Here is a 17558-nt window from a genome sequence, read left to right as displayed (position 1 = left end):
TTCCTCTTTTTACTTCTAACGTAGATATGGAATGAAAGTAACAAAGAAATTAGGGTGTGGAAAGGAAAGGAAAGTTGTGACAGTTTTTCACCTGCTTAGCAATGGTAAACTTGTAAACTTGAGAGTAATCTGAGACGTTGAAAACTCAGGAAAGAACTAAAAAATACTACTGGATGTATTGCAAAAAACGTTGAAGTTTTGGAATCCTACTCGTGACTTTGATTTCTCTTGTGGTGCTTTGCCTTTTTTCTTCCTGGCATCAGAAGCAGTGTCAAAGGTAAACCCGTGGGTCCTTCCCCTGCAGCTGGGGCTCCCTCCTGCAACAGCAGGAGGTGGGGAGAGATGGAGCTGCACATTTTGCATCTTGGCTCTTCTGTGCTGGTCTCTTCCATGATGCTGAGCTGTGGCCACGTGCCCGTGGTAGCATCGCCTTGTCCATGGCATAGGTGACAGACATGCAGCATGGCTGATACTCTTGTGTTTGTTCTGGTCTTACAGCTGCCTTCCACTGAATGGTGCTTTGCTGTCTGGTTTGTATGTGTGAGATAAATTGAATTCCCATGGACAATTCAAGCGTTATTTCACAGCCAAACCTACATGTTCGGATCCCTGCAAAGGCCAGGGCCCTCACTTGCAAGGAAGCATCTTGAGCTGAGTGATTACATTCAGCCCTCCACTTACTCTCTGCTAAGCTGTCTACAAATAGCTGGAATACAACAGAGCCCAGTCCTTCTGCTTACACACAGATGATTTTCTTGGCTTCTCAGACTCTAACCATGATGAGCCAGCTCTCATCGTGGATATTTTTTCCAGCAGTGCTCATCCAAAAGGGCACAGAGCTTAATTTTCAGAAGGCATGAGCAGTTAAATGTAGATGAAAGCACAGGTTTCAGTGAACTTGAAACACAGATGAACCGGGATGTTCTGAGATCTCCTATAGCTGATACAAAGGGATTGTTTTCCCTGGGGGAACCTATTAGGGGCCATTTGCTCACCTATCTTTACATCTGGAACCATAAGCTCCAGCTTGCATCTCTTTAAAGAGATTAAATTTTCAAGGCAATCTGATTAAGCATAACAATTTTAAAACACTTCACTGAGTCATCTGCCAATCAGTAAACCGGCATAAAACCAAATGTACTGCTAACTTCTGTGTAGCTACACCTATATAAGGCATTTTCTTAACAAGAGCTCAGTTCTCCAGAAAGCTTCTCTATGCAGGAAGGGATATACACAGGAACTGAAGGTTAAAATACTTGACTTTCCACTGCTTATGATGAAAAACACGTTGCAGACCTGAAATAACTGAAGAAATTAAATTAAGGTACACCTAAATATTATCAGCACAGATTTCACAAATAACCCCTTTACAATAAGGGCCTTTGTAGGCTCACATATTTTCTTTCACTAAGTTTTATGGAGTTGTACACGTACGGAAGCTGGGGGTATTCTTGAGATTTATGTAAAACAGGTTAGTAATGTGTATGTTAAAAAGTCAGACATTTAAAACAGACTCAGTTTGAGGTGTGGTTTTTTTTTCTTCCTTTTTCCAGCATAAATATGGCTGATCTATCAGAGCCAGAAGGTACAGTAAACTGGAAGGAAAGATGTTTAACTCTGGAGTCACAGTTAATGAAATTTCGTCTCCAAGCAAGCAAGATCAGAGAATTATTAGCAGAAAAGGTAGGTCTCATGGTATGAATTTTAATACTGTACAAATGATTAGATGATGGGAGTTCATCACAGTTCACGATTTAAGACTACTACTACTAAGATATTTTTTTTTCCAGGAGGAGAAAAAATTATTTTAAAACAAAACAAACAAACAAACAAACAAAAAAAGGAAAACAGATCTGTTTTAATGCTGTAAAAGAATTTCACACAACAGATTTGCTAGCAAAGATGTTTACTTTCAAATGAAAACACCCAGGCAACTCTCATGAAGAGAAAAAGATGTATCCAGTAGTCAAGTTTATGACATTACTTAGGGAAATGTGTTAAGTATTGACAATATTTAAGATCTGATTTAAGACATAAAAACTGTTGGAGAAAAGAAGTATTATTTTTGTTAGTATTTCTTATCAAATTATATAGGTCAGCAGAGTTGTATATCCTATAAGACATCTCCAACTGTGGAGAGTCTAGGTACCTTGGAAGTTGAAAAGTATCATATAATTTAATTTGAAGAATACTGTTTAAATATATACTTCACTTTGCAAGAGAGAAATGTTTCACGAGACAAGTTCAAATGTGTCGATTCCAACAGATAACTGCAAATGAACCCAAATTTGAAATACTTAAACAACAAAACACACACACAAATAAACAAACAACAAAACAAAACAAAAAACACTGTTGCATTTACCGGGTTTAACACTTCCAACAGAACAAGGTAATTAAAAATAGAAGGGACAAAACATTTTAGAGAGTCTTTGGAACTATGTCATCATTATTACTGCCTTCAGTGAATTCCTAGTTAAAAAGCTACTTGGTGGAAACTGCTCTATTTTTCCTTGAGCTAAATCTTCCACCAATTGCTTTCCCCCCCAAATAAAATTCATGTCCCTTTCTACTGTGTTAGAGGGAAGACAATTTTATTTTGAATAGATTTAAGTTAGTGCTTCTCTTTTGTAAACTTACCTGTTCTCCCTTTGAAGCCACGCATGCATTTAGCATCCACCCTTAGTCTTATTTGAATCGTTTCCATTTTACTGCATTTTGGTGGGGACCAGAACTGAATAGTATTCCAGCAGGAAAAATATGTATTGTTTATTTATGAAAAAAAAGGACGGTGTACACAGTTATGTACTCTATTCCTTTCCAAATAAGTCTTAAGGTTTTGTTTACTTTGCTAAACAAATTTACCATCATGTATGTTTTCATGGAAGTATCTGTCACAATTCCAGGATCTAGTCAAAGTCCTTTAGATTTCTGTGTTATGCTTCATTTTTTTATTTTATTGACTGGTCACTGAAACTTGTAAAGTTTGTTCGTTGCTGAGCCAATTCATGGAGGAACATTCCTTCTTACCCTGTGGCTGTTTGGTTCCTTTAAACACTTTCCAAAATATGAATTATATAAACCAGGTCTCTCTTATCTGCAGTCTGAGTGATTCCCTCAAAGAACTTCAGTAGCTTTGTGACCTAACAGTCCTCTTTAGAAGGGCCACTTTGACTCTTGCCTAGCCTACCACCATTTATCCACATGCCCCCTAATTCTGCTCTTACAGTTTCCACTGAGTTGCTACCTACAGATTACAGATCAATAGGTGGTTCAACTACCTCATCCAGTTATTGACTGGATGTCGTTTGGTCCTGGCAGTTCGTCACTGTTGATTTTATCTGTTCATGCCCTTCTCATATCTAAGGAGTTAGAAAACTTAAACCTGAGATGGAAAAAAATGGGGAAAAAATAATTTCTGGATCTGACTTTTTTCATTATGTAGGTCTTTTTATTAAAGTTAGCATTAAAATTTACAACAAAGTAAAACCTTTGTGTAATAATATTGAGTTCTGCTGGCATTGAATTTTTAGAGTTAATACTCCAAGTATCTTTGCCTTGGCATGACTAAAGATATTGCTGTTAGAAATCACTGTAATTGAAAATTCTATTTTATTTTTTTTTTTCCTAATGGTAAATTCTTATTGAACAATTATTGCAGAGTATAGGGTTCTGAAAGAATGACCAGTTGCCCAAATGCCATCCTTTGATATCTCATCTTAAAAAAAAGAAAAGGGAAAACCTTGTGTCCTTCATTCCAGTTAGCAAGACATGTCCATCAGTCGTGGAGGAGAACATCCATCAGAGTAAAATGCCCTCTGTCATAAGACTCAACAGATTATTGGCTGCTTACACAGTCAGGGCTGTCAGATGTCATGTATATGTCTTCTGCCACTTCACGCCATTTAGATCACTACTGTTTGGGATAGAATTCAAGTGGCAAAACGCTAGATGTGACTTTCCTAGGGACTTTCCAGCCTCCATAACTACCATTTCTTATGCAGCTGCTGCTGATTATGATTTTGGCAACTGAAAAGTTAAAGTGCATCAGCAGTGTTTCACAAAACCATCTGTGTTAAAAAATAAAAATGGAGATTTTAGAAGTAACCTTTGAATTCCTTCGTCTTTTCACTTTGTTCCTTTACAATTTGCGTTCCCAAGTTCTTAGCTGCTAGAAAAGTCCTCTTAAATTCACATAATTGTATGCACTATTGTATCATTTTAGAATGTGCAGAGTTAACGTCAAAGGTTTTCAGCACTGTGCCTGAATCAAAGCAGTCAAAGGAAAATTACTGATTCGCTCTCAACTGTGAAAAATGTTACTTTAAAGTTGAAAAGAAGAGTCTTAAGAACTTGTCATGTTACTGCCCTCTTGTTTTAGTGTTCCTTAGTTTTCTGAGAATGTTTACAAAAAGCAAAGTGTTTACAGGAGTTGAAAATGGGAGAAATATTTTCCATTGAAGAGCATGGGTCCAACAAGTATTCAGCTGGGAAAATTTGATGTATTGCTCTCCAGAGCAGAGCATTGCTAGACTTCATTAAAAAAAGATCTTTCTCTTCACTTTGTCACTTTGACTTTTTAATATGAATCTTTCATTCATAAACCGGAAGTCATTTAGGACATGCATCAAAGAGGCTGGTCAGAGCTTCACAAAATTAGACTGTATCCATCTCGAGATGTATCAATCTTGCAGGACTGAAAACCAGCTGTTTGCACTAAACCCTTAGCGGTATTTGTTTCCATGTTGGTTTCATTTGTAATGATCCAGTGTTTATTTTTTGCATATTTTTATTTCAAAAAATTGTAAGGTATACAAACAGTTCTCAGTATTTGTAAAGGGAAAGATACATCCACACAATTACGACATTAAACTGCATGGAATTGTTACTCAAAAATATATTTGGAAAACGGCAAAGGAAATACTGACAAATTGCTTGGCCAGTACTCGATCCTAGTATTAATGACAAGAGAAGAGCACAGCCTGTGTCACTCCTGAGACTTATTACCCGTTGTAGAATGAAACAACTTATAATTTGCAAGGCACACAAATTCACACTCATACTTTGATTAGCATAGGCCTTTGTGGTTTTGTTTACTCTCATCTCTGTGCTATGAAGTGTGTAGTAAAACATTGAACAATAGCACTAGAGAGGGTTCTACTTCAAAATAGCAAGAGAAATCACGGTCCTATAGCATGACAGATGTAAAGCCCTCATGGGTATTAAATTATGTAATTTATGTAATTGTTGCAGAAAACAGAGCGAGAGTGGTATTGTGACTAAATAGGAGGTCTCCACAGGAAGGTAATATAAATGAATTACTGTGATAATTCTCCAGCCTTCTTCCTCTGCGTGTAATTGAGACATCTTCTCAAGGCAATGAATCAGGAAAAGAAGTTTACATCCTGTCGCAGTATGTGTGTGACTTGTCATAAACTGCCATTGCTTTTTTTCATTGTGTATACTATAATTCAGTCTAAAACCAGATTTTCATAAGGGTTTGTTTAAATTTATCCTTTTTTAATATCCATGTCTGCAATCTCTGTGCGTTTGTAAATATATTTGGGCATTGAATTAATTGAAAAACTTTTCTTATACACCCAAAATCAAATACCTTTGCAAAGTTGTTTTCTTTAACACTGGTTTTGCAAATAATGATCATTTAATGTGGAAATCTTTAGTACATTTTTTCTAATTGATTTGTTCTAATTTAGAAAAACAAATTACTTTTTTTTTTTTTTTTTTTAAGTCCATCAAGCACTCTTCCTTGAACCTCAGTGGCTGAGAAGTTTGAGAAATTTGTGTTATAATTATGTTTCAGCAGCGTGGCTACCAGTACTGTAATTCTGTAGTGAACTCAGGGGAGAGGAAGAGAGAGAGAGAGGAGCAAAGAAATATACAATGTTTTCAAAGAACTAATCCATTCACTATTGTTTATCTGTTTGGGTTTTTTGTTTGTTTTCATTTTGCCAAGAAAAGAGTCCATATTTATAAATCTAACATGCAAAGAAAGAGACCTTGTTGGAGTTTTAAGCAGAAGCTGCTGCTGTAAGTGGGAGAGGTCTTTAAAGGAATTTAAGGAATGATGTAGAAAGTATCCCTAGTACGCCAAATTTAGGATGTGTGTGGAACTGAGTTTTAAGTAGAAGCCTTTATTTTAGTGCAGCTTGAGTCTTACGCAGATGAAGAGTTCACTAAAAACCTTCACTGGTTAAAAGATTACAGTATTTGACTGCAAGTTTAACTCCTAGCTAGCATTTCATCTCAGAGCAAAATTTGGTGCCCTCATTCTTTTCATAACAAGTACATTTTTCACCTTAACTATGCGTATAACATGAGGTGTAAAGTCAATGTTTTTCCTATCACTAAAATCACGTTGTGATGTAAAATCATAGCTGTGTTAAAGTTGCTCTTGGGCAGCCTGCACTGAATTTTGTTTTCATCAGACCCTATAAGGGTCTGAATATGGCACTATCCCAAATGTTGCATTATGCAACATCCAGTAATACTCAGCATTTACATGAATGTCTCCAAGTTTGATTCCTTGCAGAGCATCGTTATTTTGTAGTTTGAATGACTTGCAACAAATATAAATGATCAAGATAATTATTTTCATATACGTATTGATTTGCTCACTTTTAATCTGTCGATTTGAGTACTCTGTATAAATGTTCAGCTGGCGACTGTGTGTGTACGTGACAAATACAATAATATTCATACTTTCTGGACAGATCATGCAAATTGAATGGCACTTGATCTTTAGGCCAAGCACTGTTTCCAGTATATTTCAAAACACAACACATTCATGACTTAAAGGCTTGCAAACCGGCAGCAAAGTCCACATCCTCCTGTATTTGTATTCATTTTGGAGACTTATTTATGTTGTTTAATATTTCCAAATGAAACAGATGCAGTGTGCTTTGTTATCTGTGGCAGGACAGTCTAAAGGTTGATGTTTTCAGAGGTCAAGTCCGTAATGCATTTCACTTGTGCAGTGATTGCACACAAAATAGTGAAAAAGCGCAATGAGTATTGCATTAGCATTCAAGGGATTATGAAGAGTGAAGTAAAAGGGGGCAAATGCTGAAAAAAAATATTCAAATGAAGATTATTTTTCAGTATTTCAGTTGCTCTTCAAAAAACTCTCTTGTCATGGAAAGCAATTCAGACAGACAACACCTGAATGAAATAATAAACTCCCTACTGGCCCCTGTGGCCCAGTTTTCACTGCTAATGACTGAAACCAGCATATAAAGAGTACCAGAGTGCTGCCTGGGCCTCTGGTCTTGCAGTAGACTCTGTTCGGGTAAGCCCCTGCTCATGTCTGTGCACCAGTGAATGGAGCTTTGTAGAAGGTTCACACAGGGAGGACTTCATTTGTATGATTTAATAATTAAATCTATTGTAAGTTAATGTGCAACTGGGAAGATAGAATCAGGAGAAAGCAAGGAGAGGTGAAGAGAATAAAAGTTAAAATTTTTGTGCTTAGGGTTGTAGGCTTGTTTACACCTTTTCAATACCCATACCTTTTCCACTGTAACTCTATTTTTATCCTTTGTCTATTATTAACTTTATGCCTTGCCTTTTTATGGCAGCGAGAAGGTTTTTTTTGTTTCACTATTTTTGTATGTCGTAAACCTATATTCTTTCTAAGGAGGGTGAAGATGGAAAAAAAAAAAGAAAGAATGAAAGAGAACTCAGGAAGCAATAAATCAGCTGCTGTCCTAGGAGCCAAGCTGTGTAATGAGAAAGCACAGCCAGAGGATGAAAATCTTGCTGCTGCTGGTGTGGAGGTGGGGGCATCAGTTCTGTTCCAGCCACTTGAGTTGGGGCAATTGATGGATGTTGTGGAAGCTGAGATAGGAGGCAGGCGCTGTGCAGACCCTTGCCCTTTCAAAGATTTCTTTAAGAGTTTCAGTTCAAGAAGCTACAAAATATTTTTTCTCTGTTTTTCCTGGAAGCAACTCTTCCTGTACTTACAATTTATGCTTTTAATTTTCACTCCCTCAGAGAGTATTTTCAGGCTTTAAATATCTGTTGTCATGTCTTCAAACTGCATCATGCCACCTTACTTACATTTCTGGAATTTTGCTTGCTCCTGTAGCATCCGTGCTCCCTATGTGTCTGTCCTACACTCTTCAATTTCATAAGTAAATTCAGTTTCAATCAAGTCAAGTTTTCAAGTTTTTCGACTTTGGCAAGTACTTCTGTACTTTGGCAAGCAGACTTTTGACTGGTACCTTAGATCCGTAAGCTGTCACCTCAGACAGTGACATGAAAAAAGGCCTCCTATTTTAGATATTCATGTTCATGCTCTCATCAGAACTTATAATTCAGCAAGAGAAAAGTAGCAGGATTTCAGCAGTCGTAGTACAACCATCAAAACAAAAGGAAGCAGGTAACTGCCTTGTCACAGAGATGAAAAATCAGGTGTTGGTACATTTCTCTTAGAATTTTAAGTACCCTGCGAGACTTCTTTTTCCCAGTTCGCCACCATGTGCCTCAGTACATTCTTCCACCTTGGTAAAACGCTATCTCCACTCCTTTCAAGATTTTGAATGTTATGGTAACAGCTGCTTCTGCTAGAGTGGAGGTCAATGTAATTTGCATTTGATTGTGTCTCTACAACTTAACTATCAGGATAAGATCTGAGTTGGAAAAGAAGACAGCCAGAGTGAACTTTCCTATTATTTCACCAGGCTTAGGAAAGTCCTGAAAAGTCCTTAGGAAAGACCGAAGTTGGGAAAAGCACAAACTATTCAGCCAGCAATACATGCTGCTCCTTTGACCTTCACTGCACTGCCTCCCCAAATCCCACTGCTGAATTTCACTTTTGTAAGTCTCTATGTTTACTGGCAGCTGTCCTAGACTACTAGTTCTGTAAGAGTTCTCTCCCTGGGCTTTTCTGTTCCATATTTTTAATGTATGTATTTTCCAGAAGAAAACATTAATTTCTCTATAATGAAGTCAGCTGAAATGTAAAAGATTGTTTTCCATGTGTACTTTTCACATATTCAGCAAACACTAGGAAAGACTTTTGTGCTAAATAATTATTTCTAAAATCTTGTTCAAATACAGACAACTTGCAAGAAAACATAGACCTCAGTGGTTATACTCATTATGTGATGGATACTGATAAAAATTTTGGGACTGATCATTTTGGAGACTGAACAGATGGAGAATGGTAATTTTTGTCTAAGGACAATTTTGTCATTTTGTTCCAAGGAAAGGCTTTTGGGCTAAACATAGGTCATGAGAGCTAGCTAAAAAGCAGAGTTAAGTGAAACTTGCAATTAAGATTAAAGTGCCTTTTGCCTACCTACGAGAGCAGTGCCAGAATTTCTTGTAGTTAGAGCAGACTGGACTGTGAGTGGGGACAGAAGACTGCAAAATTATTAGCAGTCTTCAGAAAGAAGTAATAGATGTGTATGTATATGTGTATACATATATATATGTGTGAAGCTAAATTGCTTTTACACTCTTAATTCTGAACACAGATAAAATGAATAGGAGTTGGTTAGATAGAAAGTCTGCAGAGGACCAGCTGGCACTGCTTTGTTCATGAGAATTCTCACCTTTTACCTCTTCATTGGTATTAAAAATAGCTAAGACAGAAGGAGGAAAAACGAGGCTGCACTGAGAAGTGGTAGCTTGTGAACTGCCAGGTTGTGAGCACCAAAATGAGTTTTGCACTAGTTATAACCTACGTGAGCGTTAGGTGGGATCTAAAGGAAGAATAAGGCCGTGACTTTGGGAATTTAATCTAAATAACTAATTATTTCATCTAAATATGGATTTCTTTTCATGGAGAGAATAATGTCAAACAGTAAAATTGTGAAGAAAATCCCCTGTGCTTGATCTGAGTAGTCCAAGGAACATTTGAGCCATCTGAAGATGTGTGTTACCGATTTGGGGAGATGTGTAACAAAAAGATTGGGTTCAGAAAGTGGTTCTTCGTGACTAAATCTACACCTTTGAGAAACATTTTTAGGTTTCATCTTATTCTAAGGAAAGGCTTTTGTGCCAAAGTATTCAGTTTCATTTTTTACTGACATGTGGTTCATTTTGTGCATATAGGTAGGTAAGTATCACTTCCAGCTTTAGTGAGACAAGACAGACTTCTCTTAGTTAAAAAGGAAAGCTGTTATATGAAAGATGTCTTTCTAATTATTGTGTTGCTTTGGGGATAAAAAGTCAACCAGTAAAGAACAAAGTGTATCTTATCCAATGTATGTGCCAATTCCTTCTTACAAACTCTCCTCTCGTTATTTTCCCTGTGCTATATTTATATCGTGGTTTCACACCTTTATGTTTTGCCTGTGTGGCTTAATTGGTCCATTCCTCCTTTAAAGTCTGTTGTAGCGCATAAAGATTTGGCATCAGCCATATGGAAGTTACTTGACGCATAGGAGGGAAATCAGTGCCGAGACAGAAGGCAGAGCATCTGAAAATACGGGTGGGACATCCCCACCCAGGCAGCTCTTCGGTAACTGGAAGGAGGAGGAACGTGGCAGCGTTTTTTTAAGCTAAATCACCAGAAGAGAGACCTTTTTCTCAAAAGGTCGTGCTTCAAAAACTACCACTTCTAACTAATAAATGTGTGCAAGGCTTTATACCTCTATAGATTGGGCTAAGCATATTTCCAAACATGAAGACTGATGGTGATCAAAGCCACTGATGGACAGGTGGTTGGTTTTAAGCATTACTTAATCTTTGCTTAAGGAAATGCAGATATTTGTTTAAATGTGTGAGTTTAAACATACAAACGTAGAACCAAAAGGGGAAGTCTTGGTCACATGCAGTGCTCTGGAATAGCCAGCAGGCATATTCAAACCACTTACAAACTTAGCAAGCACCAAATAAGAAGTCAGATCTTTTTGTATCTATAGCTTCTACTGCAAGGCAGCTGCAAAATCTTTTTGAGCCGATCTGGAAAATTTCCGGCCTATGTTTCTTCATCACCTGTTTATATCTTAGTGCTTCTTTGAAAGACAGGTGTAGGTGTGTTTATTCCTCCCTTGTTTCCCCTATTTGCTTATTTATAGAAGCAGTCATCTCCCCCTGTGAGCTCAGGGAATTACAGACGTCATTGCTGGTATGAATGTGGCTAAATAGGAAGGCACAGTGCTGCTCAGGTTCATGGTGAGAATTCACTCTGATCAAACCTCTTTACTTTTAGTCTAAGTTTTTAAAGAGCTATTCTGTATAACACTGCCGCTTCCATCCAGTCTAAAGGCTGCATCTTTCTTCAGTTTTGGTAAGCCCTATGTGGTATGAGGAGGACTGATAGTTCACTAAATCTTAAAACGGACAGATGTGAAGCACAATTTTTCAACCAGAGATGGTTTAGGTTGTTTTTTCAGGTGAGGATGAATAGAAAAATTGAAATGTAAGAAAAAAGCAGACTGTAAACATTCTGCTCTCAAGTCACTGCAAGTTCTGCACTTAATCAACAGGCAGGCTGCATTTTGCATTCAGAAACATTTGTTTTTAACTGGTGTTTTGTTTTGGAAAACTGACCTGTTATCAACATGCTTTGAAAGGCTTGCAGCTAAGTAAAGCTTTTTTTTTTTCCTCTTCATTCATTGTTCTGGTCTTGTATTTATTTCAAAACACCATACACCGAGGTTTCCAAAAAGTCTACGTGATACAACTCTATTGTTTATAATATTAAAATTGAGAAGACACTGTATTATGCACCAATTATAATATATTTTTTAAATGTGAACGTGACAAGTTACTACATTGAAAAATGACCTGGGTAAAAAATTTACTTTTTTGTTCCTATAAATAACAGACATTTCATAGCTCAAAAAGGAAAGAATTCCAACAACTTTTTTTTTTTCTTTTATGAGGTTTTTGAAATAAAAGATTTCATTTTGAATTACCAAATAATGTTTGGAAATATCAGGGATATTATCAATGTAGTGCTGTAATTCTTCTATAATGCATGTCACAGGAATAATAATCTCTCTATATATGCAGAACTAAAAGTATATATACACGTATATGCATACAGATGGAGTATTTATAGTGCAAAAATAGATGCAAAAACATTTTAGTGCAAAGGAATCTGTTTCTTGCAATAGATGTTATAATAAAGTAGAAAATCCCTTTACCTGCACAAAAACGTGTGTTGGACATTTCTGAATACAGTCAAGAAACTTCCAGGTAAACTTTGAAAAACAGTCACTCTAGGATTTGCTTCTGTATTTTAACAAATTCCCAGTGACTGTGTGTTGAGCTTCAGTGACCAGACCTCCAAGACAAGACACCTCTTCATTTTTATACTGCTATTTTTCTTCAAAGCATCCAATATTTATATACTTGTGGCATTTCTCTGTTCATTGCTTAAACAAAAATAGCTCAATTTGATGAGTGTCATATGTAGAGTGGTTATTTCCTTACCAACTTTAAAACCAAATCTGTGTTTAACAATAGATACTATTTTCCATAATTCAAATAATTAATGCAGCATGCACTAACATGTTTTCTGAAAAGTACAGAAGTTTTACACTTGCAGAAAGAAGGAAAAAGTGCAGGTTAAAGTGGCAATCCATTCTTCCATACCTGTGTTGCTCCTGTTTTTCAGTCCGAATGTATTTTTTGTTCCTGTGCTGAAGACATTTAGTCTTTAAGAGTATAAAACCAAAACCAGTCTAAATTATCATGGGAGACCTCTGAGTCCTTAATGAATTTTGGCAAGACCCTGAAACAATCATACATGTACGTGACAAGAATATTCTTTATCAGAGGTTTGTTGAGCTGGAGCACTATTTCAGGTTTTCCTATTCAGGACATAGAAATTTAAGCTTAAATATACTCTACGTGCCAAATATTACCAACGTCATGTTGGCCCTCCATGTTTCTGCTAGTAAGCCAACTCTGTTTCTGTTGAGACTCTATAGACTTTATTTTTTTGAAGAAATGTCTAGCCTAACACCTGATACATATAATTTAATTCTGTTGATACTGGTGATTTTCACAGTTGTACATTAAAAGAACTAGGCGAGACAGAGGTCTAATTCAACAGATTTTGTTTTTTTCGAATCACTTTCTCGATAAACTCAGAGTTGGTCATCAATATTCAAGGTGCAGCCATATGTTTTACGGATGCAGAAGAAATAACTCCTACATATCAACCTTTGCTTTCAAATGTCTCATGGCTACAGTTACCTGCCTTTTTCATCTTGAGGTCAAGTTAAGATAGTATTGTAGTATTTACCTCCTTTATTTTTGTTTTAATTTGAGGATCTTAAGCTGTCTCTTCATGGTCTGGAATTGTCTTCAAACTTACTGGGTAAAGAGAATTTACCACTGCATCTTATTCTTGAGGAGTTCAAAGCTCAGCTTTTCATTTAGGTCCACTTGGGTGTTCTCACCATGCCTCTCTCCCCGCCTTCCCTCCCTCTCACACACACAGTAGCACTGTGATCGTTGATATGAAATCTCCTGCTAACTTAAAAAGAAAGGTTTAAGGCTAGATTTTCTTTGTGAAGAGAAAGCCTTTCAGTGGGAACTAGTTCCAGTCTTTTGCCCAACAAGTTCAATAACCTTTAGAGTATCCTAAGGCAGTGCTTTTTTAATCCGCAGTCTCACAGGCCTGTAGAGTAGCAGAAAAGTTAAGAGTACAGATTTTGAATATCTTTTTTTTTTTTTATTTTTCCCTGTAAAACTATTTTGGATAATGGTTAGAGATCACTTCTGCTAATGGAAAAAAAATATATTTATTTTTTAAGTTTTACAATAGGCACTGCAAAACAAACCTAAATAAACCCCAAGTGAAGGGAGAATCGGGACTTACTTAGTAATTGCTAAGTAGCATCAACTTATTGAAAAGTTAGTCAATTTAACCGTTACACCAAGTGCTCATGTTTGGTTAACTATGGTATTCCACACTTGCTGAATAATACAGCTTGCTTTGTTTTGCTTTTTATTTTATTTGATTTCATAGGAGACTCCTAAGACAAATTGAGCACCCTTAAGAAATTTTCCAAACAACAGCTCCCATCTACAAGAAGGGCCGGAGGGCAGACCCGGGAAACTACAGGCCTGTCAGTTTGACCTCAGTGCCAGGAAAGCTCATGGAGCAGATCCTCCTGAGAGTCATCATGCAGCACTTGCAGGGGAAGCAGGCGATCAGGCCCAGTCAGCATGGGTTTATGAAAGGCAGGTCATGCCTGACGAACCTGACCTCCTTCTATGACAAAGTGACGCGCTGGGTGGACGAGGGAAAGGCTGTGGATGTGGTCTACCTTGACTTCAGCAAGGCTTTTGACACCGTCTCCCACAGCATTCTCCTCAAGAAACTGGCTGCTCTTGACTTGGACTGGCGCACGCTTCGTTGGGTTAGAAACTGGCTGGATAGCCGGGCCCAAAGAGTCGTGGTGAATGGAGCCAAGTCCAGTTGGAGGCCAGTCACTAGTGGCGTCCCCCAGGGCTCGGTGCTGGGGCCGGTCCTCTTTAATATCTTCATCGATGATCTGGACGAGGGCATCGAGTGCACCCTCAGTAAGTTCGCAGATGACACCAAGTTAGGTGCGTGTGTCAATCTGCTCGAGGGTAGGAAAGCTCTGCAGGAGGATCTGGATAGGCTGCACCGATGGGCTGAGGTCAACTGCATGAAGTTCAACAAGGCCAAGTGCCGGGTCCTGCACCTGGGGCGCAATAACCCCAAGCAGAGCTACAGGCTGGGAGAGGAATGGTTGGAGAGCTGCCAGGCAGAGAAGGACCTGGGAGTGATGGTGGATAGTCGGCTGAATATGAGCCAGCAGTGTGCTCAGGTGGCCAAGAAGGCCAATGGCATCCTGGCTTGTATCAGGAACAGTGTGACCAGCAGGGCGAGGGAGGTGATCGTCCCCCTGTACTCAGCTCTGGTGAGGCCGCACCTCGAGTACTGTGTTCAGTTTTGGGCCCCTCGCTACAAGAAGGACATCGAGGTGCTTGAGCGGGTGCAGAGAAGGGTGACGAAGCTGGTGAGGGGCCTGAAGAACAAGTCCTACGAGGAGCGGCTGAGGGAGCTGGGCTTGTTCAGCCTGGAGGAGGCTCAGGGGCGACCTTATCGCTCTCTATGGGTACCTCAAGGGAGGCTGTAGCGAGGTGGGGGTTGGCCTGTTCTCCCACGTGCCTGGTGACAGGACGAGGGGGAATGGGCTTAAGTTGAGCCAGGGGAGTTTTAGGTTAGATGTTAGGAAGAACTTCTTCACTGAAAGGGTTGTGAGGCACTGGAACAGGCTGCCCAGGGAAGTGGTGGAGTCACCATCCCTGGAAGTCTTCAAAAGACGTTTAGATGTAGAGCTTAGGGAAATGGTTTAGTGGGGACTGTTAGCGTTAGGTCAGAGGTTGGACTCGATGATCTTGAGGTCTCTTCCAACCTAGAAAATTCTGTGATTCTGTGATTCTGTGATTTAACTGTTGCCAGGAAGCTGACTGACGCATCCCTCTTGTGAGATCATGCAAAGCTTCTTAGCATATCTTCTTGAAATAGTTAGCTCTTAAAGAAGCAAAACCAAACTTGCTCTTCCATTTTTAATCTCTGAATGCTAGTTCTGTTGGTAATTATTCTCTCAGCTACTCTGACTCCTAGCTTTATGCCCATTTTAGCAACAGCTTTATTCCCCTTATATCCTCTGTCCCAGCAGACTAGGCGAACGTATTGCTATGTTCCAGGGCCACTGCAACATTCCTAGGAAAGGTGCATCCCACAGTTTTGGTGTAGAAACATGGAATGACCTTAGGTTTGTCTTGCACTGTACCATCCCAAACTCCATCTCTTGTGTAGAAGAGCAGTGCCGCTGCTCTGTGCTCGAACAGTGGTTCAGGGGTCATCGGTAGTGCCAGAGACATTTCTTCTTTTCAGGTTTGTTATTTCCATTCAGATCTGCCAGGTTTCTTATACAATCTTACAGCTGGAATTAATTGTACTTACTGGACATAAATGAGTTGCCAATTATGACTGTGGCAGTCACCCGCATTTACAAATCGTTTGCCTGTGAAAATTGGTGAACTACTTGCTACTCAGCAACAATGAATTTCACATTATAAATAGCTGAAGGACGTTGCTGTCATAACATCATCATTATGACAAATTATTATTAACTATTACAGAGTATTGACAGTGTTCATTATTGATACAATGTCTGCACTTCTTGCTTTAGCATAGTGCTTCTGCTACAGCAGAACATTAGCTCTCCAAATACTCAGAAACAACCTCGATTTGTGAGTCAAAAACTCACTAAAAAGAAATGTCATAAAACTGATGTTAAAGTGGCTTATGTGAACTAAGCCTACATTTGAACATAAAACCAAAATAGATGGAAAGTAACCTTAGAATTCAAAATCCTACAAATTAAACTCATTAAAACCTCAAAATGAAGTTGTGCAAACAGGGAATTCAATACATGTGAGCAGAGACAAAGAAGGCAGGCTTGTCTCCCTGTGTGTCTGTCCAGACTTAGTACAGGAGTGATGGGGACGATCGTCTCCTTAGCGCTGTTCCTTCAGAACAACTCTTCAGGGACCAGGTGCATCGTGTAGTGTTTATCACTCTTCTATCAGTAGGGTGCTTTGGTATTACGATGTAGACTTTGGGTTCTTGTGTCCTACGAGAAAGTCCTAGAAAGTCAGTCACAGCTTTTGTTATGGTAATGAAAACTCATTCTATCCTTTTTCATTTGTTGATTGATAGAGAGTGATGACACTGTGTCCTTGTCTTTTTGAGGTGCTAGAAGTACACAAAATTGTTTTGTTTGATTGACAACATAATTGGGGAGAGAAAAAAAAAAATAGAGAAAAAAAGAAACTGAAAGATGCCAGAAATGGCGAACAAACAGGACAGAATGAAACTGATGATTTTAAAACCAAGCAGTAAACAGAATAAATGGTTTTCATTTTCGTTATTTGTACTGTATGCTTTCCTATGAACAAGTTTGAAACTGAATACTGAGTATACCAATGTAAAGTATTTGGTAAACAGAGGTTTATAGCTAGGTGTTTCCTGAGAACCAATCTCCAGCCTGTAAATTATGGAATAATATATTCATTTCCGTAGGTACTTCGTAATATTATGTAAGTACTCAGTTTTCTTCTTTTAGAAGTCATCATTCTGTTTTATAACTAAATCAAATGCAAACTTTTAACGAAGCATTTCGTTCTGGCCTACGCTGCTGCACATTGTTGGAAACCCCTTCAAAACAAATTATATAAAATGCAAGGGTTTTCAGAGGCCTGGGGCAAAGGCTGAGACAATGATTTATTAGGCGTCATTATAATGTAACAGATCAGGGTTTCTTTCCTTTCGAAAGGAACCCGCACTCCTCCATGCAGTGCAGGTGTCTGTCTTCATCCATTTCTGCTGTGGCTTTTTGCATCTTGTTCTTTGCAGTACCTGAGTCTGCAGTGTATCTTCTGCTGCATACCTCTTTCACTCAAAGGGTGGAGGAGACTGGGACAGACCTCATAGCAGAAAAAAAAATATAAATTTGTCAATTTCAGAAGAATTTAACAGACAAATTGTAGAATGTGCTAAGCAGTCTTTACTCTTGCCAGTTTTGGAAGGA

At 38.4% G+C, this 17558-nt stretch overlaps 1 protein-coding gene across 1 annotated transcript in view; it reads left to right on the top strand.

Moving 5' to 3' along the window:
- Nucleotides 1-1557: 1557 nt before the first annotated feature.
- Nucleotides 1558-17558, top strand: part of PLEKHH2 (pleckstrin homology, MyTH4 and FERM domain containing H2) — a gene marked incomplete at its 3' end in the record, with an annotated part of 51304 nt that continues 35303 nt past the window's right edge. Inside the window, exon 1 of the mRNA XM_084283875.1 lies at nt 1558-1683. Coding sequence (XP_084140001.1) covers nt 1561-1683 — 123 coding nt within the window. The 5' untranslated portion in view covers nt 1558-1560. The remainder of the gene's footprint in view (nt 1684-17558) is intronic.

The sequence above is a fragment of the Netta rufina genome (assembly GCF_964035555.1).
Source record: "Netta rufina genome assembly, chromosome: 3".
NCBI lineage: Eukaryota > Metazoa > Chordata > Aves > Anseriformes > Anatidae > Netta > Netta rufina.
Note: the sequence above shows the minus strand (reverse complement) of the source record. Positions and strands in the feature narration are given on the sequence as shown.